The 27500-nt window shown below is 45.1% G+C and overlaps 1 protein-coding gene across 1 annotated transcript in view; it reads left to right on the top strand.

Annotated features, from left to right (window-relative positions):
* lrp1bb (low density lipoprotein receptor-related protein 1Bb) overlaps positions 1–27500 on the top strand; it is a 187997-nt gene that overhangs the window by 19900 nt on the left and 140597 nt on the right. Inside the window, exons 3-7 of the mRNA XM_008282795.1 lie at positions 1167–1304; positions 19132–19251; positions 19865–19993; positions 24072–24329; positions 25234–25396. Coding sequence (XP_008281017.1) covers positions 1167–1304; positions 19132–19251; positions 19865–19993; positions 24072–24329; positions 25234–25396 — 808 coding nt within the window. The remainder of the gene's footprint in view (positions 1–1166; positions 1305–19131; positions 19252–19864; positions 19994–24071; positions 24330–25233; positions 25397–27500) is intronic.

The following is a 27500-nucleotide window of genomic DNA, read 5'->3' as shown; positions in this document are numbered from 1 at the left end:
CTCTACTGCTGATGTATATGAGGACAGACTTCTGTGTTTGCTGCCTGAGCATAAAGCACGTATCCATCCTGAAACATTTCTGGAGGAAAATTGAAAAGACGGACGTTTTAAAACCCATTTTCATCCCCAGCAGAGGAGGCTGCCAGTTTTTCATGTATGAAATATAAACTGTGGAGGTAGCTTCACTTCTATTTGACTCACCTAAATGTGGCATAAAACGGTGTGAATAATTAGTGCTCAAAGTGCTTGAAGCCAAGACATATTCATTAAAGGAGATGATCTCTTGGCACCATTTTAAGGGAATAAAATGCTCGGGTGGAGAAACTAACATGAGTCATTATTGTGTCAATACAGACGGACGGCTTCTCGTCCACGCAGCTCTTCAGTAAATCTGCATGGACGACAGCCCTCGTTGTAATAACCGCCTTAATTGCGGCGTCTCTTACCTTACAAAGTAGAAATGGATGTTGTGAATAAGTAATCGCCCGGTCCGAGCGGGCCGGGACGCCAGTTCTTCGGGGTTGGAGAACTCGGGGGATTGTTACAGATCTCATCACATGGGTGATAAATCTTCCCATTAAGTGCCGGCAAAGGCACATTGGTAATTGATATCAATGTAGTTACGGTGGAGCTGTGACACTTTTACAGTGCTGGTGTACTGGTCAGCTGTGTTTTATGTGCTCTCGTGGCTGCCACATGAATGAGGGTCACCTACGTGCCTCATGAATCCTTAAGCAGCTGCTCTCTGCTGTTCGCCTGGCTGGCAGCGAGGACCGGCACTTTGTTACAGGACTTCACCAGCGCGGCTGCAGAGCAGCGTGGCGAACATCTGGTGTGTGTAAAGAGCAATGCTGGGAAATATAAATACATTTGCATATGCATAGGTTCTTCCCTCTCCTATAAAGGAGGTCTTGAAGTATCAGCACTTTGAAGACACGCACATAAAAATACTGGGAAGGAAAAAAAGTGTTTACCTGCAAAAACACATGATCAGGACAATGAAATATGCAGATCTGTGTACATGTGGTTGTTCTGTCTGTAAGGACTTCTCCATATGCCGGGACAAACGAGATGCTGCTGAAGCTCCGTTTTGTTTTGCAGCAAACATGAATTATTAATGTTAAAGTAAATGCAGATTTGTGATGCGCGTCTTTTCTGTCCTGTAGGTGCGCAGGAGGTGGTGATCAGATGTCCTCTCAACCACATACAGTGCATCGGCACCAAAAAGTGCATTCACTTCAACAAACTGTGCAACGGGGCCAGAGACTGTGAGGACGGCTACGACGAAGGAGTCCACTGTCGAGGTAAGAGTTAACCATGTTTTCATTTCCTGGTTCTCTTCGCCTTGGGTTTGGAATACATAAATTAGTCAGTATGCTCATTATCATGGTAATTAATCAGATGGCGCTGATCTTATTTGGGTTGTTAAGGTTGTAAAATTTACTTTACCCATTAAATCAGTGTTGAATTTTTAAAGCATGAAGCCGTTTCTTGTTCATGCACTTTGCTTTGGAGACGTATTAATTCAAACTTTGAGCTAAACGGTTGGTTATATAACTTAAAGGATCATTTTGTGTTGTTTAAGCCATCCTTCGTTACTCCTAATTCCAGCCAAACGACGGTTGATAACGTTAAGCTCATAACGCTGCGCTTTGGGTCGGCTCTGATAAAGTTCTGTGGTAGAACCGGTTGCCAAGGTGACTTCCCATCATCCGAGCTGTCAGAACAGGCAGAAGACGCAGCAGGACAATAGCACCAGGTGTTGTGTTGTACACAAGTTTTTGTTGTTTCTCACTTTCCTTGCTGCTATGGACACCTGGCTCCTGTGATAAGGCGGCGTTTGCCTCGTGATCGCTGCAGTCTTGGCACAACAGTAGCTCCTGTCTGGCAGTAGCCACAACCTTTGCTGACCTGTAAGACAGCTAAAGTCATGCTGGGCTTTGTCTCAGTGTGAGAGCGAGGTGCGAGGAAGGGCTAGCCTCAGAATCAGAGCTGTGAGGAGTCCAGCAGCCTGTTTGTTGGCACAGGCCAGACTGCACCACACACCCTCTGCACACTGAGGCTCTTTTGGTTTTTAAAATTGAGGACAAAAGTGTAAGTTTATACATCAGCTAAAAATGGACAGAACGTGTCTCGGGGCTGCGCCGGCGCCGGCGCCTCGGAGAAATTGCAATGCAGCGGCAACAGCGTGCGTTTGATTCTCTGCCCCGGCTATTTTCTAAATGTGCTGAGTTGTTTCTGTGCTCCACGATGATGTTCGGGGATAATACCTAAAGGTCTGCTCATCCAGCTCAACACAAAGGCAGGGTAAAGGGTCTGCAGGCCCGCTTCAAACACTGTGTTCGCCTTGTGTCGGATTTAATGAAAATGCAAAGCGCCACCTGAGAGAGGCTCTTAAGTCAGCACCAGAAGAAAACGCAAGCAGTTTTCGCCGGCTCAGATATCTGCTAGTCCTCGTGCCGTTCTGTTAAAGTGTGACAACACAGCCGGAAAACGGCAGTTAATCCATTGATGCTGGAAGGACGAGGTGATAAAATCTACCAGCTGCTATATCAGCTATAGATGTGCAGTATGTAGACATGGAGGGTGGAGCTGTGCACGCTGACACCACGGATCAGCATCCAGACTGACGCTCACATCACCTGGAGCACATAAATTACTCCTTCAGTTACAGATCCTCACAATAAAAGCTTTACGGCTCTATTCTAATATTGTAAGGATGCAGTGAGACCCACAGAGAGCTGAGTCACTCCGGCGACCACAGGCTCCCAGACAAAGAACTCTCTGGAGGCAGACACATTCTGGTTTTCTCTATTTAAGAAAAAAAAAATTAGATTTATATGTGTTTCTTCTGGTTGATGTGTTTCGTTTTGCTTTTCAGGAAAAGACAAACTGGAACCTTCTCCAGATGTAAATCAGGTTGAGTTGGGAGGCAGATAGAGAGCCTTAGAAACAGAAAAATAATGAGGCTGCACCAAAGAGTAACATAAAGAAATATCTTAAAACCATAATAATAATAATCACAGGACTCATGAAACACAGCTCATGTCTTCGATAATTTGTTCTTAAAATTGTCTTAATATTACTCCTTGTTAGCTACGTTTCACTAGATGTGATTTTATCTGATTTGTTTTCATTATTTTATCAGATTTTGGACTTTTTCTAACATGTAAGAGAAGTTCCTCTGTATATTCTATTATGTCGTATAACACACAAGCTGATTTCTACAGATTATGGTTGTAAACCTAAACCTCCACTTATTTCCTTTATAGATTAAAATGCAGAGTAAATGAAGGACAAGGCGTCCACGGCTGCCGGATTCATTCGCTGCTTCACATTTCATATTCCTGAACCATGTGTCAGGGTTGAATATGTTCTAAAGCAGCTACCAGAACGTCCTCTCTGTGATTTCTCCCACGCTGAGGACAACTTCCTGTCGGGCTGCTTTTTACCGTCAAACATCACCAATAATCGTGTGCACATCGAGCGTCCTTGTAGGAAACATTAAAACATTAATGTGTTTGTTTTAATTCGTACTCGGCCTTCAATCAATGTGCACTTAAAGCTGGTCGTGGATTAAACATCCTGACTGAAACATACATGCTTGGCCACCAGTGAGCAGCTACGCAGCAGCAGCACTGGTTTGGTTTGAACAGGACGCTGGACACAGACTGATCGTTATAATAAATCCATGCAGGCACCAGGATAATAATAAAAGTCAGGTTTTAATGGTGCATCATCGCAGCACAACGACTAAACAGCACCTGAAGCACAAGTTTAGATCAGTTTTAATATCGCAGCCGTTCGACGCCGACGACGTCTGCAAATGAAGACGTATCAGAGTTAATCAGTTATAACGACGGAGATCATTTAAAAGCACAACCAGAGCATGACGAAGCTGCTCTGCTCAGTCAGAACACGCCGAGAGGAGAAACCGGGCCTGATGAGATCATCTCAGACAACAGATCTCACATCCGAGCGCTGTCCTGTACAGCACAGACTGTCACAGCTGTAAGACTGATGGATGCTTTAGGTCTTCAGTTTGACCAGAACCAGAACTCCTCTCATCCCGTCTCTCCCTCCGCTGCTGATTGTGAAATAGTGGACCTGTAATATACGACTTAATCCGCCTGCTATAAGTGCTGAGTCGCAGCAAGCCGAGGTGTGTACCCACGCATTTACGGGTTCATTAACCTCACTACGAGTCTTTATAGACCTTAAAATGCTCATTTCCAGCTCTGTTTTTATTCCACCTCAGCAGCAAGATTTACATTTCAAAAAAAGTCATTGTTTAGCCTCCATTGCCGAGTGCGCCGTCTCTTTAAGGCCCGGTTCCTTCGAGGAGCAGCAGCTCGTGAGCATTACCTCATCCAGGAAACTGTAAACCTGTTTAGCAACGCAAGCTCTCGTCCTTGATTGGAAATGATGAACAGCTCATATTCATACGTACCTGTCTGATCCATTCATTAGAACATTCATGATCTGCTCGTTGTGTGACGTCAGGATGGATTTAGTCTCTGAACCAAACATGTTTCCTGTGTGTTCATGATGCAGTCAGGTGGAGTGTTGACTTCATGGCCTCTCCCTGCGCTGTCAGGTGTTTGTTTCCTGCATCTCTCTAATACCACCCAAGTAGAGTGTTTAGGAAGAAAGGTGTACGTACCGTTTACCGAGAAGACTGTGGTTTGACAGGTTCCTGGCTGGGGAGCTGTGTGCCTGGAGCAGGTTACCGTAGAAAGAAGTGTGTGATGAACTGATGTCAGCTCGCTGCACAAGAACAGAAACGCTGCAAACCTGGAATTTAGTCTGAAGCCTGAAGTGTTTGGCTCATGTGGATTAAATCATTACTGGAAACTCTGACCATGTTTAATATGAACAGCCAACATTTTACCACTAAATACAGTGTTTTTAACGTTTTATCACTATATATGGTGTTTTTAAAAAAAACATTTCAACACTACACGTTTACATTTGAACTATATATAGTGTTTTTTTTATTGTTTGAATACTTTATATAGTGTTTTTTTGGACATTTTAACACTATATATGGTGTTTTCTGACATTTTAATACTATATATAGTGTTTTGGTTACATTTTAGCACCATATATTGTGTATTTTGGACATTTTTACACTATATATATATAGTGTTTTTTTTTGACATTTTAACGCTATACACAGTGTAACACTATATATAGTGTTAAAATGTTGGATGTTGTGTTGTGTATACATTTATATATATATATATGGCAGAAAATAAGGATCAACATGATGATTTGCTCCCTGTAGGAGATGTTATCATCCAGTCGGTGGTCAGTCTGGTACGTCGGCCTTGTGCTCATCGTCTGGATGTCGTGCGTCCCTCAGTCGTAGCCTTGTCTTTGTATCCGTCTGCCTCTTTCCCTCTCATGTCCTGTCAAACATTCATTGTCAGCGAGCGGGTTACACGGCGCCTCTGTGTTCTGAGCGTCTCTGAAAGCCGCCATGTGATGCAGCGTGCAGGCCGTGTGCTGTGAATACTAACGTCCACCTCTTAATGCGTCGCCGCAGTCAGCTGCTTTGAACATTTCCTCGCCTAAAGCATCGAAAACGAGTTTTTCTTTCTCAATGAATAAATTACTCTTGTATAAAATATGAATCCCTGTATTAAAAAATTAATGTTTTAATTGTTTCGTCACATTTTTTTTTGACTAAATGATAAATAGAACTAACTCTGGTCCGTCTGAGTCGGTGCGGTCGGTCCGTCTGCCTCGGTTCAGTCCGGGACGCGTACAGGATGCTCGGTCCCACACGGACGGACCAAACTCATCGGGAAGCAGGAGAAATTGAGGTCACCAAAGAGAAGTTTTAGGCAACCAGCTGGGTCTCTTAAAACTTTTTTTTTCTCCCCTCTCTCCTCTCCTGCCCACCTCTTATGAATATACATGCCGAGCATCCCGAGAGGCCTCGATATGAAGGTGCCCAGATGGAAAAACCACCAAACTCTTTTCCGCTCACCTTCAGGAAACTTGCTCATTCTTAATCGTGCGCCCACGGCTGCGCCGCGGGATCTGGAAGTCTCCGCTGCTTGCTTTGATGAAGACAAATGTCAGTCCTAAATAAACAGAACTGGTGTGTTGGGGCGGTACAGGAAGTGAGCGTACACGTGGTCCGATCAGTTCTGGAACATCCATGATGACAGGAAGCAGGAATTCATATCAGTGCTTTGAGGTTTTTCTCTTTTGAATCTTGCTTCAGACTTTATCAGAATGGCACCAAAGATTATTAATAGACTGATTCAGAGTCAGCGTTCTGGCCTCGGTTCTGTTCAGAACACAATGTAACATAACCCGACAATAAAGCTCCGTCACATTCCTCTTAACACTTTATTTACTTTTCATTTCCGCAGCAGTTTTTTTTTCAGACAGTCTCAGTTATTAAATGAAAGTCGTCTTCAGTTCCTCCCATCTGATCAGAGTTTTATCCTCCTTTGTCTGCGTCTTAATTTCTCTGAGCTTATTGTGTCCTTGTAAATCCTGAACACAGAGTTTTGTGTGAGAGAGCAAAAGCCCAAATCATCAGCGTTCGGTTTCATGAGTCAGGTGATTAAAAATAATCACAGTCTGGGTTCGGTGTGTGAATACTGGCACCAGTACGGTCAGCGGCTGGTTTCCAGTGCAGCGCTCTGCCTGTTCATGTTTTATTTCTCGTGCCCTCCTCGGTGCACGTGGCCAACATGCAATTAAAAGGGAGTTGCGTGTAAACGGCCGCGCGGCGCTCTGCAGCCGCTAATTGCATGTAAACGCCCGTTGTATTAGCTCTCTGCAGCGAGAGCGCATTAGTTCTTCTTGTTTGTGTTTTTCTGCGATGCGGGGCCAGAAACACATTTTATTTTAAATGCTATCATTGGAACAATTAGTAAGCTGCCTGATTTTTCATTGACAAAACAGCCCAAAGCCTGAATTAACAAGCGTTTGAGTTATTGATTTCATACGGCTATCTGCAGCATCTTTTAATTCTTGGTGTTGTGCTGGTTCTTGTTTCCTTCTGAGAGAACAGAACCGGGTTAGCACGTACAGTATGTAGAAGGCCTCTGTTAATATCACACAACATGCAGTTCGTGACACCTTCTGCTCCCGCTGACATTTAAACAACACATTAAGCAGCGCGCTGCGTTTATCCCGGACCGAGCCCGACCCACGCCGTTACATTCATCATTAACAGCCTTATTTAGTAATGGCTTATGATTACTTGACATTTGCTTCAGCGTAAACCCATTTATTCACGCTGAAGTGTGCGGCAGGAAAAAAAACACAACAAAAAACACTCATGCACACAGAAAGCAGGTCAATCTGAATATGAAACAGTCCAGGACGGAGATAATTCATGCTTTGTTAGCATTCGGGTCCCGTGGAGCGAGTTCACAGAGCATCAGTCCTGACTCAGATCCTGGACGTCTAATATCTAATCCGGCGCTCTGTTTAATCTGTCATGCATGTGCTGCAGTTAGTGCTGCTGCTCTCTGCTCCATCTCATCCCTCTGTGGGCTCTGGTCCTTGTTTTTTACCCCCAGTAGGGCAGTTTGCTGCTCCGTCATCTCTCCTCACTTTGTGCGACGCTTTCAAATGTGATGTCTCATGAAAAACACTAACGTGATGCATAATGTGCAGCTCTGTGTTCTACCGTTGGTAAATGTGTGGGCTTTAACCCTCAGTCCTGCTGCTCAGGTTGGACCAACGCATCGACCAATCGGTGCTTAAATCAGCAAATACATCAGCAGCGGCGCCGATGGCACCGTGATGCTCGGCTGTTGCCTCCCAGCGTGAGAGTTTAAAGGAAAAGTTTAAACGGCAATTTCCGAATCACAAAACCCACAATTTTGATTATAAGCGGTTTAAACTGGGGGACTGGAAACTTCACCCACTGTAATGACAACTGTGTCAGCAGACTGACTCAGCTGTCGCTAATTACGGCTCATTTTGAGAAAACTAAATTAAAAAAAACAAAAAAAAACAAAAACCAGCAACTCTTGGCGGTTGTGTGGCGAGGACGCTCCGTGCACGCTGGTGGCTGCTGACGCTCATCAAACATGGTTTCGTGGAACAAGAAGATCTCCTTTATGTCATCGTCAGTGTTTAATTAAATAAAGTAAAAAAGACTTGGACTGTGAGTTTGATTTAATGACCAGCTCCTACATGAGATTGAGAGGGTAGCTAGCAGGCAGCTCAGCAGACTGGTTCTAAAAGATTTAAAAGATTTCTCAGAATCTCTTCATCTAAGTTTTTGAGCACATTGTTTCGTCGTCTTAAAGGATGTACAGTAGCTCTGCTGCAACACGGGAATAAAAATAAATGATAAAAATACAACCAAACAGAGAACCACTGAATCCAGGGCCGGCAGAGGGGATGCAGCGTTTACATTCAGCATGTGAGCGGTCGGAGTCATGAGTGAGGCCGTGTGGCATCACGCGGTCGGCGTCTGTTTTTGTGGCCGGTGTCAGGTGCACATTCATGATTTCACCTCGAACTGGAGCAGAGCACGAGCAATCATAATGTTCTGTCGGCCCGCCACGAGCAAATGAACCTTGGTGTCGAAGATCATCGCCGGTGACGAGAGACGGGTCCACGAGCAGTCGGTCTCCAATAAAAGAGCTCGCAGGCTGGAGAAGGTGCACCGGGTCAGAGGGCACCGGCACCGCGCTGGTCATTTTGTTTGGGTTGTGCACCATCAGTTCGCTCCGAGTCGAGCTGCACCGTCCCGATGAGGCAGAACATTCAGTGAAACGGGCCTAAATGCAGCCTGATGGCATGTAGGTGCTCCGCTGGCTGGAACCCAGTCACAGCGCTGTGATTATGAATAGAACAATGGCTGCTCTCCGCCCACCACACGCCTAAGATCTGGCTCCCTGTGGCTTGTTTTTCTTCCCCAAATAATATTGAAGTCGAAGGGTCCTCATCTTGCCACAGAGGAGGAGATTATAGCTCATGCTCATGCTTTAAAGGAACAGGCCTGGAGGTGGCTTTGAATGCAGCAGGAGCGCTGGGAGCAGAGCAGCACGGGGAGGGAAGGCGTGTACAAGACGATAACGTAATAACAGACGATAACGTATTTACTGGCCAAAAACGTAGTAAATTTACCTTTTTTTTTTCTTTTTAAAGTTATTTTTTGGCCTTTTTGCCTTTATTAGATAGGACAGTCGAGACAGGAAGGTGGGGGGGAGGAGAACGGGGGGAAGGACCTGCAGCAAAGGGCCATGAGTGGGATTCAAACCCACGACCGCTGCATCGGGGGCTACAGCCCCTGTATATGGGTCACCTGCTCACCCAGGTGAGCTGTAGCGGTGAATTTGCCATTTTTAAAATGTAATCAGCCAGTAGCTTAACAAAGGTCCTGAGCTGATGACGTAATAACTTTTGGCCTGTTATATTACAAAACTTTTGGTTCTTACATTTGAAAAGAATTTTTTATTTTTATTTTTTTACCAGGCCAATAGCATAATAACTTATTGAGTTATTGGCCCAAAGATATTACATTATTGGTTCAGGACTTTTATTACCTTATTGGCCTATTACATTTTAAGAAGTGCAAATATATTATGTTATCGTTGTTGCTACGTTATCGGCTTCTCCAGCGGATTTGTGGACAAATTTAAACGAGGTCTGGTCATCGCTCTTTAGAAACGTGGAAGAAACACGCTGCAAATACAGAAAACCAACACAGGACCACTGCAAATGAGACTGGTTCCAGTGGGCGATAAAAAGTGCCAGACATGAAGTTACCGACTATCATTAGAACAACAGCTTTGTGTTTGTATTTCCTGTCATTCATTTATCATCTGCTGTTGCCTTGGTGTTAGCATGTTGCTAATTATTAGCCTCCAGTTCACATATTCATAGGATAAACGTCTAATTACCAGTGGGACATGTGGCCTACGCTGCCTTTAACCTCGTTAGTTACATTATCATAGGACCTCACCAGTTAACTATGGGATGGAGATCATTTAACCTCTACAACAGGCTGCAGTTATCCACTTCTATTTATGCTGGTTTTCAGTTAGTCACGGTTCATCTTTAAGAAATGCCGTTTATACTGAGCTCTAATCTGCTAACGAATTGGAACTGATACAGTCAAACGGATTCAGATGTTTTTCACTGAGACAGATAGAAGTGGAGTCCTGCTCTTTAAGTTTAAATCCGCCGTGACAATGAAAGCATTAAAAGTTCAGCTGCTGCAGTTTTCTTTACGGCAGACTCACACACAGGCTCTGATCTGTGGGAAAAAAAGACTTTAAATGGTTTATAAATACAGTAACATGGCTGCAAATGGCTTGTCGGGGAGCCTCGGTGGTTGTGATTACACATCTGATTGGACTTTCAGTGTGAACCTGTGCCAGTCTCACTCACAACTGTCAGCAGAAATAATCCTGCGAACGAGGCTGAGCGCTGCAGCGATGAGGTGCGGCCGCCGTGTTGACAGCCTCTCTAATGTATTTGATCCCAAAATATATGGATCTATTTCTGCCACGTAAGGCTAATCTGGACTTTTATGCAGCAATGATTTCCATGTCATAGCACGACTTGTCAAAGGCAATGTGTTTGCCCTCTGCAGGAGAACGCACTGATTCGAGTCGTTTGGGGATTTGAATTATCGTCGCTTTCAGACTCGCGCCGGCTGAAAAGTAGCAGGAAGAAAAAAAAATGTAATTACTTACATCAGAGTGAGCAAGTATTGTCTCCCCAGTTTATCTGCTGTGAAAAACACACCTTGGCTGTGTTTGTGAGGACATTGTGATGCTAAAAATAATCCAGGAGATATTAGTATACTTCCCTTTTTTTAATTTTCTTTTAATAGAGCCTCTGAAAACTCAACAATGTCAAACATGCATCTTCCCTCCCACCCTCTGTTTCCCAACAACATTCAATTATCTCACTTGATTAACTTTTCATTACGACAGCTCAAACAAACAAACGCTGTTCTCGGGGGTGAAGGAGCTCGTGATAAGTGACGCTCTCGCTCCAAAACGACTCGCCGCCAACACAGCTCAATAATTTTTTTAGTGTTTCTCAGTAGGTTGGATATGTGCTGCCACCCAGCCTTGTAGACTCTCACGTATTAGCATATTTATTAAATTTTTGCCCCTCTAATGGATGGAACATTTGCAGTAAGTAGTCAAAGTGATGGCTGTGCTCTCTCCTGCCGTGTGAAGTGGCTTTCAGTGTGTTTCTGCCGCGCTGCAGTCACTTAAGCAGAGGTTGCAATTCTCTGTAGTGCTCTGTTTCAATCCAGATGCATCCCAGGATTTAAAGGTCATTTTCAAGGAGTTTATCAAAGTATTACATGTATTAAACTCATTTCCGATTCTGTGTCGTGTTCTGTGGAGGAGCTGAAGTCTGGTGGCGGCATCGCGGGCTGGCTGCTGCCGGGCGCCGCTACACGCTATATAAACAACGGCGCACACTGGCGATCAATATTTCATGCGTCTCACTTTGTTCTTCCACAGTCTGGCAAGATATTGTCACTCATATCATTACTCTGTCTAATATGAGGAAACAATCTGGTGTCATCAAATCCTATTACAGCGGATTTTCTTCCTCAGGAGTGGTTAGAATTAAAATTTCATTGTTTGCTGGAAGATTTCGACACCCACACCCGCGATGTTTCTTCCAATATTTAAGGGCATGTCAGACGCCTGGCTGTGCACCAGTTCTCAAATCTCTCAGCAAATTGTGCTTTGAGGGATTAACAACGTTTACTGTCACATTTGAGCCCTAGTCGGAGCTGCAGGATTACAGTTTTTTTTTTAAACTACATGTATATGTGCGTGTATCGCTCAATTTCTGGGGGAAAATTGTACCTTGCGCGCCATCCGGACAGCACCGTGTCACATCAAAGCTGACACACTTAAGCTGCTCGGAGGAGTTTCTAAAGACTTGTCAATAAATGGTGTCACTGCAATCACTGCACATCTTATACAAATGACATTTCCCTGCGCGCGCTTCTTCAGTGTTTGAACCCCAGAGAACTCGTGACCCAATTTCACTGTTGTGAGATGGTTCTTGTCACTCTTGCCAGCTCGAGGATACCAACCGCAGCTACGGGCCTTGGGAATGGGTTTAGGTTCTAATTTATGCCGGAAAACCCATTTAAAGGTCCTTGAGCCAGTCGTGGGTGCTCCTCCTGTGTTGGGTTTGCATTTTAATTTGGTCCCACATTAAACACAGGCCTTGACTGCAAACAGAGTTTTGGGGGAAGCTGGCCATTCACAGACAAAGGCCAGGGCCCTCCCAGAGGGGAAGCCATAATTAGACCAGATGGGGCAATCCGACTGTTAGCCTTGGGTTGGTCTTTTCTCGCCCATGGTGAGGCTCCTTGTTAGTATTGGCAGAGGAACAGTGCCACACTCACCATTCATACTCTGCCATCTGTGTGGCAGAATGTGGAAGCTCTGAGAAACTTCTCCTCCACTGAGCTGATAGACAGAGGCAGGACTTGTTGTTTGAGTGACGCTGCGGGTTGGGTTCTGGGTCCCGAGCTGGCAGATACTCGGCGCCGGTGTGGGTGTTCAGTTCAGTGAATCAAAAATAAAATTTTAAAGCTGAACTCGTTTTGACTCTTTCAAACTTTGTGTGAAGTGAAAAGAGAAGCTGTGATGGTGGCGCCGCTGTTTTTCTAAAGGGGGAAGAAACGGCTGTGAATGTGTTTGTAGAAACGGCTTCAAGGCCCGTTTGGGTCGCTTCTGTAGGGATGGTGGGGTCACGGGACGAACCTGCACTGGCTGCTGGTGTCAGTACCGTCTGGTGAAGATGTGCAGCAGCTATATGTTTGTAGACATGTGGCAACGTCACTGGACCTGTTTTCATTTAAATCCACCTTCAAGTCTCCTCACATTCGTTTTCTGCTTTAATCCATTCAAGCCAAATCTTTAATTAAATCACTTTCATTCATAAACACGACATAAAAGCTGTCGTCTTTGGGACCAGCTGATCTCAGTGGATCCTGCCTCATCCTGTACAAACTGATGAGTGACGTTTAGGAACCAGGATTGTCAGTCTGTGTGTTGCTCTACTGACTGGATGTTAGAATCTTGTGCTGTGCAGTCGACACCGATACAGGATGTGTTTTGTGTTCCTGAGCCCGTCTGGTGCTGATCTGTTTCTGGAGGGATCCATCGTGTTGTAAAGTTTATTCCACTCGTAAAGTGTAAGCTGTCTTCCCGGCAGGTCGTCAGAACCCAAAGCAGCAGGTTGTCCTGACGTCTCATCACGTCACACGTTACCCTGAGACTGAAATAAAACCACGAGGAGTATGAAGACTTTAGTGGTTGCAGGGTGGTCAGTGGTTAGCACCACGCCTCACAGCTAGAAGGTTGGCGTCCCGGTGAGGACACCCGGAATCTTCCTGCGTGGAGTCTCCATGTTCTCCCCGTGCAGCGTGGGTTCTCTCCGGGTTCTCCGGCTTCCTCCCACAGTCCAGAAACATGCTGAGGTTAATTGGTGATTGTAAATTGTCCGTAGGTGTGAATGTGAGTGTGCTTGGTTGTCTGTCTCTAAGTGTAGCCCTGTGATAGACTGGTTACCTGTCCAGGTGAACCTGCCTTCACCCTGAGTCAGCTGGGATAGACTCCACCCCCCATGACCCTGGTGAGGATGAAGGTGTAGAGATGATGGATGGATGGTTAGATGTTCTTCATCTGATGAACCTGCTCCATGCTGCTGCTGCTGTACGGTCTCTGTGCTCTGAGCTGGTCCTCCTCCCTCTGGTGAAAAGTGGACCGCCTGGTTTGTGTTAATTTAAGTGCATGCTCCGCCAGAGACATATTGACATTGCAATTTCCACATTACTGATTGAATTTGAGAGAATCATAACTTTCTCAAAGCCCATAACAAAGACGCAGAACATCCTCTGAGCTTCACACATCTCAGCCGACCGGCTTTTTTTCTTCTTTTTAACCAAGCATAATATGAAAACAGATGGATTTAATTTTGTGCAATTGGTAGAATCATTCTGTTGATACATCTGATTATAGCAAATTAGACTGCAGTAGACTACAAATTAGACTGGGCTCGCTGTTGTGAATGCATATGCTGCCTTCTCTTTTCTTTTTTTTCCAGACAGTAACGTTTGACTGCATATTTTAGTAATTCACACATTTTGCAAATCAAAGACATTTTACACAGTGAAAGGGAAGCGGATGACTGCCTTACATTATTCTCTTCTATATCTGTTTGTTCAGCAGCTCATGAATATTTCTGCGTGTGCGCTGAATGACTGTTCCTCATTTTAAGGTGCACTCATTGTACTTTTTAGGAACAAAGCAACGGGTCGACGCCGTTTCTCGCTTTGTTTTTATAATTTGCAATTTGAGTGCACGTTTTCCTCCATAGATGGATGGATAGATGACGGAGGAAGCGAGCCGGAGCGATCACAGTGAACGTCAGACAAATCAAAGCATGTTTGTTCTACATCCGGCGTATCTGCGGACCACAGCATCAAGGTTCCTACATGCACTTTATTATTAACTGGTGTTCTCAGAGGTAGCGTAGCTTCAGATATGTGAACGGCGTCGAGGAGTCTCAGTGGCAGATATAAAATCCCTGCAGCACTCTGTGTTTGCCAAGAGGGAAAGCTGATCATCTGGTGTCTTTGAGCAGATATAAGGATTAGCTTCGAATATCTTCAGCCCGGCGTGTAGTCATCCTGCATACTGCCTCACGACGGGGCAGCGAGCTCGTTACCACGCCATGTGATGAATAATAATGCTCCGGTCACACGGGGTCCGCACGCAGGTTTGAGAACGGCTGAGCAGAGACGGCAGCAAAGAGCATCCAGTCCTGACCCGTCTGCCAGGGCCCGACTGGGTTCTTCTTTCATATCCACCTACTTCTTCTGCAGCCAACGTTTTAAGCAAAGAATTCTCTTTGTGATGCATCGTTTTTATTATGCTTTCATGATAAAATGAAGGAGAAAAAAATGCTGTTTTCAGCAGTTTGAATAGCACATAGACGCAACCATACATCACGGAGCGGTAATAAAATCAGCAAACGTATACGGTACATCACAATTACGCAGCCTGGAGAAGCCCGGCCCGGTCCGTATGGGAATCCGTCACAGCGTTTAGCTGGCGGTGAGGCCACAGTTTCAGATCTTTCCTCCGCCTCCTCGGTATCGAGCCCTCGCGGCAGGTTCTGGGTGCAGAAGCCGCTCCGCACAAAGCCATTGTCTCTCTTTGATTTCATTGACATACAGTATATTCACAGCATGCAGCAGTCAGGAGGGACAGAGGAGGCCCGTTTCTATGGCGCCATTCAAATGCTAATGCGTCCGACAGATAGCGAGCAGCAGCGAGTATCTATCCACGCAGACGCACGGCACCGCCATGTGGCTTTTTGTAGATGAGTGTAATTTTGCTTACTTTCAACCTTTTTCTAGCGCTTGTATCGAGCGTTTTGTTGTGGAGCTTTACGTCGCTCCACTTTGCCAGGAAGCCTTCCTTGTAGTTCCTCCCAAAATGTCCGACGCTGTTTGACTCCGTATAACCCCGAAAACAACCAAAAACACATCCTGGTCCGCTGAGATTCCTCGACTACACAACCGGCTGACTTCTCTGCCGGCTGCTCGGAGCCTAAATGAAGTTTGAACGCGGCATCAAACGCAGCGATCTATGTGAAATCTACCCGACACTTCAAACAAAGTGACGTCGTGTGAATGATGTGTTGGAACCACTTCTCAGCTTTGACTGTCAGCCTTTAATAGCATCCAGCTTTCATCGCAGCGAGCAAAGAGTTTACCGGAGGAGAGACGTCTTTAAGTTAAAATGAGGCTCTTTATCTCGGTAACGTGTCCATACGGTGTTCCTCATACGATGAAGGACACGTCGTATGGAACCAGCCTGAGGAAGCATCGGGCTGCACGGTGCGGCTTTCTGTCATTAATCTCCTTCAGAAACAATTTCTGGTTTGAACATTTATGGCTGAATAACTCCAACTTGCATTCTGATCCAGAGCTAAAGTTTTTCTACTGTATTACAAACGGCAGCGTAACTACCAGATAAATGTGAGCAAAGCCAAACAGGCGGTTCGTGTCGGTTCAGAATCAGCACCGCGGTCCGCCGAGGACGTATGAGGGAACGTTTTAACGGTGCTAACCAGGAGGCTGTTCCATCCAGGTTCAGATGATGGGCTCCTGTTAAACTGAGCTGCAGATGGTTTTTGAATCACTCATAGCCGGAGAAGTCGCATGATTTTGTGCTTTATTTGTGTCGTATGGGAGCTCGTTGTTTTTGGATGTTTCATACATACAGATTGAAGAAACAACTCTCTTTATATTAAAAAGTTAAAAAGAGGACTTTAGCTCCTGAAGTGTGATATTTGTGCCCCCGTGGTGCTGACAGAGCATCATCAGAGCTGTATGAGACGATGAGTTATTGGCATTAATTTAACTTAAATACCAACAGATCTGCGTGAACAGATGGGATTCCCTGTGACCAGCGCTCCTCTTCACATAACTACTTATTCATTACTTTCATAAAAAATGCAATCTGGTGGCATTAGCTTCCCTATTAGCCACTGCTGACTAGTTGTATGAGAACATAATGTCATGGGAGACGAGATTATATCTGCTCAGGTGCAACAGGTATCAGAACAAACTCCAGGTGATGCTTCAGACATGTTTGGACCTTGCTAACCTTTTCTGGTGATCTGAAAGCTCATTTTCTCACAAAGACATCTCGTGTTCAGGAGGTAACATCAGGTCTGTCCTGGTGGATTAAACAGACATTACTTTGTGAAACTCTCTCCACCATAAAGTGTTGGAAGCTTCCATTTTTCTGTTGAAAGCGGAGCAGTCGAAGGAGTCAGAGAACAATTTGTCCTCCGACTGCATCGCTGAGCTCTTCTGACACCGTCAAAAACAACCAAACACGAGGCATCAGGAGCACACGGGGTCTGAAATCACTCCAGAAGATGAGACGTCTTTTGAACGCCTAACAACTACATCTTAAGACTTTTCAGAAGGCTGGTTGCTCGCCGCTGATAGCACAGCGTCTGTGGCGTACCAGTAAATAGGCTTCTAGTTTCACTTTAGATCAGCTGAGGCAAAATGCAAACGTTTCCTATTATTCATGCCAATAAATGTGATTATATGAGTGTGATTGGAGTGTTTGAATAAGAGAATCAAGATCAATGTATTTCTATTTTACCAGAATGCTTTTTTATTCCAGTGGCTTTTAAATAAGAAGCATCATTTTTGTGACAGCAGAGCTCAGAGTCGTGATTTTATCTCACGCTTTGTCGGTGCACAGCCTCGTTACCACTCAGCCTGTTTAGTGTGCTTTAACGTCACTTGGCAATTCTGGATAACTGCATTTATAGAGCAGCAGAACCTGTGGCTGACAGCTGCACTCTTGTGGAGTAATGGAGTGTAGAACAGCAGCGAAATGATTAAAGTCAACAACGCATCCTTTAAACACAGGACGACGGTAACACCATACCTTTTAGAAATAGTTTGTTCCCGTATCCTCTTTCAAGTGCATCGAGCTCCAGTTATTTTTATTCTGTTTTTTTTTTTTCCCACCAGTGTGAGTCAGTGAGGAGTATTATTAAATGTCTAAGCAGGCTCATTGTGGTCCACAGGCTAGCGGGCATTTACCATTCTAATACGTCTGTGTTTGCTTGCTCTCCATCACTTCACAGAATTGTTTGCCCCAAAATGAAATTTCTGTCATTTTACATTCGACTCCCTGCCAGTCAGAAGCTCCTCTGAGGGCTTTATGAAAACCAAACACACAGAAAGTTCAGGCCCGTAGTTCCATCTGAGAACTCTGTGAAGCCGGCGCAGGTAACGGGGACGCCGCTTACAGCTCGCATATTTTAGCGCTAACAGGATTCTGTGCACAGTTCAGTGGAGTTTAGAATATTTCATCAGAGTCACTGACATTTTAATACAGGCTAACAACAGCCGAGGAGTGTGTGTGTGTGTGTGTGTGTGTGTGTGTGTGTCTATAGGAATCCTTCTGAGCTGCAGCTTGTTAGTCAACAGTCACTCATCATTACACACTTTCTGCTGTGTTCTTCTCTTCCTTTACCAGCCGACTGTTTTTATGATTAGCGGTTGACGTATTGGTCTCAGAGACGCACTCACTGACTTTTATTTATTGTCTCCAAAACATCCGGCCGCTCCATCCGTCTTCATGTGTCAGCGAGCTTGTAGGAAGTATGGATGGTGCAGCGAGAAAAACAACAACTTCTAACAACTCGCTAAGTGTTTCAAATCGTGCGATCCGCTCACATCGCATTATTCCAAAAGTCGTCTTTAGCGAATCTTCGTCAGTCACGACGCAGCGATGACTGAAGGTCTGATTGTCATCTGGCTCCCAGCATTCTATTGAATGTAAATTCATCCTGTCAGGAGATGATTTAGTTCATCGCCGCAGCGTTTCATAATGTCTTGAAATGGTTAGCACAAGAAAGACCAAGGATAATCAATGCCAGCTTTTATCTTTTGGGCCGCGAGTTGACATTAATTAATGTTCAGCGGTGGCGTATCAGTCTTTGTGCTGTTAAGGCTTTGTTTGGAGGGTTATACTTTCCACTGTGCCATTTAATCATTTATTGTGCTGAATGTTGATTGTCCCGTAATTAGCCGTTCTGGCGCCGCACGGAGCCACATAACCGATCACAACGTTCAGAAATTACACAGGAAGCGATGGTGTTGGGACTTCCTGAGGGCTGGTACCGATCAATCAGTCGGTGGAAGACCTCAGACGACTGGGTCAGAGTTTACACAGAATTTAGGAAACTTACAACTGAGTAAAACGTTTAAAGGAACACGCTGCTCTTCATCTGCCTCCACCATGTTTAGTGATGACATCAAGTTCTTTCCTGCATTGATTCCATAGTTTCCACACAATCCAATACGTTCACGCCTCTTTAATTCCCACAAATCCAGTGACTCATGTTTGTCTGTGAGCAGCATCAGCTTGTGACGGTCAGCTGGAGTTTCTTTTTTTGTAACGTTACACGACAAGAGAACGTTTGTGACAGAAAAAGCCACGACAAGAAGAAAATCCAAAAGTAATTTCCCAAATAAAAAAAGTAATTTCCCATCCCACCTAGCCTCTCACCTTCTCTTCTCTCTCCTCCTCCGTCCCCCTGCAGAGCTCCTGTCAGCCTGCCACGAGCTCCGGTGCCGCTACGGCTGCGTCATGACGAGAAACGGCACCTTCTGTTTCTGCGCCGACGGCTTCGAGGTCGGCGAGGACGGCACGAGCTGCAGAGGTAGGATTGTGCGGCGCTGGTGGGGGGGCCTTCTGCCGTGGATGGCTCCCTCTTCCCCTCACCAATCTCTCCTTTTGCCCTCGGCCAGACTTCCTTCAGATGAATAAGCAGGAGTTGCCGGGTATATGAGAACCATCTGTCTGCAGGCAGGGCCTCGTGCACGCCGACTCACGCCCCCGGCACACATACATGCACACATATATTATATACGTAGCACGCAGGTTCTTTTAGTGTTTCTCCTCTTTGTGCTCTTCACATGTGCTACGAGTCGGGTTTCTGACAGCCAGCGAGGAAGATAGGATTCAGCTGTCAAAGGTGCCTCGAGTGTCTTACTTAGACTCTGCACATACCTTACACCAAAGACTTGGCATAAAATTACACAATTATGCCGGTGGAGGAGGTGTAGCCGCGCTCTCTGGATTTGATTTTGTTGGGGAAGACAGGAGACGGAGCAGTTTATGGGGTAGTGCAGCTCCAAAAAGCCTCATTGGTTATAAAAGTAATTATGCCTGAGGTGCCGGAGTGAGGCCACATTAAGTATACTTTATGTATTTGGGTCATGTTTGAGCACACCTAATTTGTTACAAATGACTTTCCTTCTTTTTTCCATAAGATCATGATGAATGCGCCATGTACGGTGCATGCAGCCAAACCTGCACCAACACCTACGGGTCATACAGATGCAGCTGCACAGAGGGATACATCCTGCAGCCTGACAGGACATCTTGCAAAGCCAAACAAGGTGAGCGGCACACTCGCAAACAACATAATCTGCATAGTAGGTATGTTTCATTTCTAATAATAAACAGGGCGGTTCTGTTCACGCGGAGTGGAGCGCCTTGCTTATTGTCACGTTAGCGTTCAGGAGAATCGGTAGGGCGAGATTAATGTGGTTTAGCAGTGACCACATCCATCACCCACATGGGAATGGCTAGATGTGGTCAGGCCAGGATAATGATAAAATTAATGAGCGTGAGATTTTAAGTGGGCGCAGTCTGGAGTATTTTGTGCGGAGACAATGCTCGGCATCACCGTGATTTATGTTAATGCCCGACGCCGTGAACAAATCTGTCCTGATGAGTAAAACAGCCTACTTACTGCAGAAATTAAACAACAGCAGAGGCTTTGTGTTCTGGTGGTCTGCAAACAAACAGGCTCAACTTTGTGCACTAATGTATATCTGTGTCGTGCATTGAACCATAAAGTAAAGTAGATTTTTTTTAGGCTGTTGTCATCGTGGCATATATGGGTTGAAAATAGCCGGAGGCGCGATATACCTTGTTGGGGAGAGCGCCGCTGTTGTAGCTTTTAATCACTGTGACTGGTGTCCTACCAGGAATAAACTGAATATGATTACCCATAAACTTAACTGAACCCAATGCTCACACGCATTAATATTAATTTAGCAGAGAGCGATAGTGGTGCGAGGATAACTATGGGGTTACCATTAGTTGTAAAAGCTCATGAATATAAATTTTCGATTGAGCTCTCAGAGGCCAGGAGATGAGGAGCAGCAGGGTATGAAAAACATATTAACGCGCCCAGTGTAAGACTCAAGTTAGAACTCGGCAGCACACGTTTTCCTTTTTCAGGATTTAATCTTGATTTAATCTCTTCTCGTTTGGCGTAGACTTAAGTGAAAGGTATTTCTGTATTCCTAGTCCCAACATAAATCCAACAGCACCCAGGTGGCTTCCAGTTTTGCTTCATAAGTCACTTCCAAATACAGAAACTGTGAAGGATTGAAGTGTGGTTTGATTCCATGTCGCAAGAAAATGGATGCATTTCGTATTAATTGACAGGAACCGTGTGGACACCCAAACATATATATACAGACAGAGAGCTAGACTCTGAACCCTCGACCCGACACCGAGGGGGTTTCGCTGCGATGCTGTGGGGGGCATATTGCTGGCATGGTTTGGGTCCACTTGCCCCCTCAGAGGGTCACTGCAAATCAAAGCAGAGTTGTCCAGAGCGACCACCTTTACCCTGTGATGAAACACGTCTACGGGGACGAGAGCTTCTCTTCCAGGGTGGTACCGCCTCCATCCAAAGGCCACAAAGGGTCACCGGATGGCTTGATGAAAATGTTGTGAATCATAAGCTGCGGCCTTCACAGTCACCACATCCCAAACCAATCGGACGCCTACGGGAGGTTCTGGTGTGAGACGGTCCACTGCCGTCATCGAAACTATAAATGAGAGAAGTTCTGGAGAATCATTACACTTACTAAAGGTGTTCTGGTGTGGTAGCCTCACTGTGTCGGTTCTCCTTTAACTCGTCACCCATTTCTATGTGTGACTGTATTATTCTGTGATAAAACCCAAGTCCTGCTCCCGGTACTGTCTGTCTTCTCCACCCTGTCTGTGGCAATCTACTCATTAGTCTGTCCCAAGCCCATTTGTTCCCGCTGAAGACATTCAGCTGAACAAATTAAAAGACATTCGGTGCACAAGTGAGTGTTTCTCCAAGCAGAAAATTGTCAAAATAAATTACAGAACCCTTGTTCATAGTAATGAAGCAGCACGTAATGTAGTATATCACACATCCCTCATTATTTATTGTCTGTCACAGTTTCTGGCAAAGAATGGAGGTCTTGGCTCGGAGCGTTCAGTTACATCAGGCTCTGTCTGTCAGGACGATACCTGGTAGGAGGATCTATTCATCTCTGCTTAGAGTCCTTCCATAGGACTTCTGGAGGGAAAGAGAAATGTAGACTATGGCCGGCCCTATAATTAGACTTTGAGCAGACCTCTATCAACGTGTCTGGTCAGAACCCCATCTACCCCCCAGTGTGGGAGAAAAATGTACCTGAGTCACGCGCTGGCAGTTATGTGAGCAGACATTCTGATTTATTGCCTGTATTAGGAGGGTAGCCCTTGACTTGAACTTGTGTGGGAGATTGGGATAAATAAGGGCCCTATTCTGGGGGTGAACCTGATGTCAGAGAATGTGCACGGTCAATTAAGCCCATAAAGCAGCTTATTTCAGTTTTACCACCGCCGACTATTGTTCCACGAGTCCAAGCAGAAGGATGGGCGGGAACAAGTGAAGTCTGCTGCCTGAGCTAATGCTTGTGTTCAGACGGATCCGTCCTGGAAACCATTTCAAAGTGCGCCGTGCTGTCCGGTGGTACAGTCACATGATGTTTCACCGGCAGACGGTTGTTATTTCAATGACTGCATTGCGAGTACTTTGGCTTTTTCATTTATTTATTTTTCATAATTAAGACAGCTGTTCGTCTTTGGCAGCACCTGACTCTCCTTAAATCAGACTTCCTGTCTGTCCTCAGCCTTCATTACAATAAGAACTAATTATCAGCAGGAAAACTAAACTGATAAATGTACCGGCTTTGGCAAATGTTACCGCTGTAATGTAAAGATGTCTGTATGAATAGAAATAAATCTAATCCACAGTTAATATGTCATAAGGAATAGTCAGTGAAGCATATGTAGTGCACAACTCCCTGTTTTGGGGGAAAGATGGATCAACTGATGTGTTGAAAATAACAGCATGAAGTATTTGTGGAAGCATAACTCAGGTTTACTGAGTTATCTGGATCTGGAGATCTGGATAACTTGCTGAGACCAGCTATTGTATTTTACCTAATTACACATTGTTTTGTTGTTGTTGTTGTTGTTGTTGTTGTTGTTATGAGGTTTGGTAAAGCCTTAATGATACTCCTTCGCCGATGCACACGCAAACAGCTGCAGACACCAGGAAGTCATAACCGCCGCCATCACATCGTTCAGTTGGAGAACTTCTGATCGTATCGTATGTGTTCTACACATACAGAGAACTCTTGACAGTGTGGTTTCCATGTGGACAGTAGACAGATATTTAGATCTCATTTCCACATAGTCCTGAGTCCGTATACGGGTCAGGAGTCTATTGTTCTTGTGGACACCTCCACAAACTCCTCCTTCCTCCTTCTCCTTGCCTCGGCCATGTTGATCAAATTTAAACTTAAGAGACCAAACTATGAATTGGCTAACAGGCTGCTCAGCTCCTTTATAGGCAACATTTGTACAATTATAATTAGAAATAAACTAGTTTTAGCTAGTTTACCACGTGCTAACTGCGTCATAAAGGAATTACAACACGACCAGTGCACTGCATGGCTGCTCACACAGACGATGAGCGTAGAAATGACGGATCCTGTGAACACGTGTTAATATGTTTTCTATGTCTGGGAGTCCTTAAGGGTCCACTAGAGTCTGTGTGATGTAAATGTTATCGCCTCAGGTCTGCGAGAGGCCACGCCACCCACAATGTGCATGTGCTTAACATGTAGACAAAGTATAGTATGTATATGACAAAGTTCTACCAGTGGACTCCAAGCATAAAGAACTGTATTAGCAACACCTATGTGTCTGTTTCTATATGTTTGCATGGGAGCACGATCACGGCTTTAGCCAGAGGACTTGTTTACCGTGTCTGGAATTACACATTGTTTATGAAAGTGGGTCATAATTGGTAGAAAAAAATCTGTCAATAATTTTTCAAAAGCAGACGAATGGATGTACTGATGGTCCACATGCAGGAGATCAGAAAAGTCTATCACATGATTGGTTTATTAAATTAATATGAACTTTTCATCGCCGTATTTACTGCTGCTTATTATTGACTTTAAAGCCAAACACATCTAATTACAAATATGTTCTGCTACATTAATTAGCTGTAAACTAGCTATAAAAGCTGCATAATAAGAAGTTACAAGACATTAATAAGCATTAAAAATGTCTTATTTCAACAGTAAAACTCATGATGCTGGTATAAAGAAGCAGAAAACCTCCCATGTTCTCTCCTCTTCACTGCAGATCCTGGTGACAGCCGCCCAGTGCTCCTCATCGGCGGCTCGGATCGCGTCGTCATCACCTATTTAAACGGAACCGGACTGCAGCCCCTCAGGTCTCTGAGTGTAAATGGAACACTGGCGCTGGATTTCCAGCACAACCAGGAGAGCATCTGCTGGGCCCTGTCCACGGAGTCGTCCGGGCAGCTCCGCTGCGCCGTCATAAGGAATCTGAGAGGATTCACGCGGGAACAGGAAATAAGAACGCAGCAAAGTCTGCAGCGTACGTGTTCATCTCTTCATACTTCCTCTGTCTTCCATGCTCCTTGTCTTTCCTCACTTCTCGGCCATATTTGAGTGACTACTGTTCTCTAACGCTGAACGCTCACCTACACGGATGGAGGTTAAGAGTGCACCTGTGCAGCTGAGGTGCACGTCGCTCACACACTCAGGCCCACTTCTGTTCTCCTGCTCTTTGGCTTTGTCTCTCTCCTTCACACTCCTACCTGCGAGCTTTCTCTCTATCTCCTCATTATCTGTGCGCTTTAAGACAGGTTAGCCTCAGCAGTTTTGGAGCTGACCTTTCTCCTACAGCTGTCAGTCAAGCCCGCAGGCTGCAGCGGCTTTGCTACTTCAAAAGTGCTCCTTTTTCCTTATCTGGCCGAGATCCTCACACACATCAAACACTTCTGACATTACATTTTGTGGACTCTCTCTCTCTCTCTCTCTCTCGCTATGCGTCCTATTTTCTAAGTCTGAGCTGTTGCTGTCGTTTGCTGTCGGTAAATAATGGAGCCGCAAACAAGAAGCTGCAATTTAGAGGTGTTAAAATAATACTGGATGATACAGAAAAACAGCAGAACCATGTGTCAGTGGTCAAAGCTGTGATGTCTCTATGATGACCAAAGATAACCCCTGATGGTTCGTCACGTTAGCTTCTGGAGGCAGTATGCTAACAGGAATTGTTTCCCAGCCGTAGGTCTTCATCAGGCAGGTCTGAGAAAAGACCAGGTGCATTGTGGGAATTGTAGGACTGCTGGTATCATTTTTTAAGCTTCACAAGGGAGTGAAAGTGGGAATATCCAGACCTCCTGCTGCCTCCATTTCATCATTATTATTATTTGTCTCTTTGGTTGTCATGGAAACTGTCTAAAAGTGTGACCCCCTTTTTTATTTTCCTCTTGCAGATGTGGAGCAGATGGCCATCGACTGGCTCACAGGAAACGTGTATTTCGTTGACCGTGTGGCTGATAAGATATTTGCGTGTAGCCGCGGCGGGGACACGTGTGTGACTATTCTGCAGCTGGACCTGATGAATCCTAAAGGAATCGCTCTGGATCCCCTCATGGGGTGAGTATCCCACACCCTGGATAACAAAACACTCCCACACGGCTCGTTTATCATCACGTATCGCTTGTTAAGTAAAAAAAAAAGAAGAAGCTTTTGTACTGTTCATAACAAGTGACTGAGTTACAGTGAGAGGATTTAAATGATTCCCCGTCCTTCGACTTAGCCCTGTGGTTTTTTATTTTTTTTATCTCTGAGCTGTGTAATTTGGAGGATAGCTGGTGATGGTTCAGACAGCTTCCACTGTCTAGAAATTCATTTGTATTCACTGATTTCACCCCCACATCCCGCAGAAGAAAATGCCCCTGCAGGACTTTCCATTAGAGGATTTTTGTCTCTGAAGATCACAACAGAAAAAAAAAAAGAAAGAGAAGCTGAACAACAGATGGAGGAAAACATCTTCTGCTCTTGGTGGAGTCTAGAACATTTCCAGCAGTGTCAGGGATCACCATGTTGCAGAATTTATTATTTAGGTTTCTTTGCAGTTTCCTGTGTCAAAGTGCAGAAAAACATTTTAAATAAAGTGCATGCAGCAGCTGTACCGAGACGGGAACCAATTATCGGCAGCTCAGTGTTGCTTCTGTTTAGCCGGGGAGGTGCAGGGTTGCTGCACGGCGAGGTCACGAGGACGGGCGCCGAGTCAGAGCCCGTTTTTAGTAACACACCTTTTTTTTGACGGGGATTTGGGGGATTGTCGTGCAGCTGATAACAGTCACACACCTGTGTTGGTGCTGCTGCTCGTTGCACAGTAATGATCCAAACTTCAGGAACAGCGGAAGCATCTCGCCGCCGAACTGTCACAACCAAGAAAACACAAACCTTCATCCTAACATGTAATTAATTCGACGGCGGAGAAAGGACGACGTCGCCTCTTTGTGCGTTTCTTCTCTATAAACGGTGCTTTAATCAGCAGCTTGGGTTAGCACCATAAGCCACTGGGTCTAATCAAAATAATTAGCTGCTGGTTTCCTAATGGCACGGACAGTTTTGATTTGGTTGGCTGCGTTTCTCTGTTCTCATTAAATGCAGGTCGGTCGTCGGAAAGCAATATGGCTCACGGTAAATATGCTAGGACTCCTCTTTAAGCCGCCTCGCTGTGATGTAAGTCAGGGCTGGTTTATGAGCGGGTTTGTTGTGATCACACATGACTCACACACACATTAGTGGCTGTTCTGCAGCTATACGGGGATGATGGTGCAGATAGAGAGGCTGCCGGCGCGCAGGGGAGCCGGGTTTGCAGGTTGCAGGCGAGATTGACTGTTTAAGACACCGAAGTTTTTCAAATCTTCTTCCTGACTCTAATTGGTGAGAAATAGGTACAGCTGTTCCTGAAAAAAGCGAGCCTGAGAGAGGTCTGTCAGCCTGGAGCAACGGAGAGGAAAACAAAAGGAAGCGGGGAGGTGTTAGATAGCAGCACAGCGTGAGGAACAGAGTTTATAGAATCCGCCCGGGTTCGGCGCTCCATCCTCACTGCCTCCCTCACGATTGGATCGGGCGTTTTAACTCCGCTATAGGAAAGTGTTTTGATGGACAGCCTTTTTTTTATTTCTTCTTTCCCTCTAATAGGAGAAGAGTTTGATGGATAGTGAGGCTTGTTTATCATCTAAAAAGAAAAAATCCGTATCAGCACAACAGCAGTGGAGCTTCCTACAGGTCCGATTTCAGCTCGGTCTGTGGAGCCGAGATGGGAGAAGATGTACTTTCTTTTTGAATATCCGTTGCTGTCCTGCAAGTTTAGCAGAGCTTTGATGGTGCAGCGTGGATGTGAGGTTCTCTGGTGGGTGCTAACAGAGTTCATGTTAGCGTTCCATCACTGAGTCGACCTGCCCCGGCACATTAGTCAGCACTCATCTGATTTGCCAAAAAAGATTTGGGGGGAAATCGTAATTGCTGCCAGGATTGTAATTAGCGCTAACATTTGTTTTTAGAGTGAAGGGAATGCTGTATTTTTTCTCTCTGTACCAAACTTCACACCAAACAGTCGTCAGAACACAAAACTGCTGACGGCGTCCTGATGGTTGACGACAAGACGTCAAAGTTAATATGTGATGGAAGTGGAAGATTTAATTCATACTTCTATAAACAGTGACTATTAACGATGTTCAGT

This window comes from Stegastes partitus, unplaced genomic scaffold (assembly GCF_000690725.1).
Source record: "Stegastes partitus isolate 25-593 unplaced genomic scaffold, Stegastes_partitus-1.0.2 Scaffold286, whole genome shotgun sequence".
Taxonomy (NCBI): domain Eukaryota; kingdom Metazoa; phylum Chordata; class Actinopteri; family Pomacentridae; genus Stegastes; species Stegastes partitus.
Note: the sequence above shows the minus strand (reverse complement) of the source record. Positions and strands in the feature narration are given on the sequence as shown.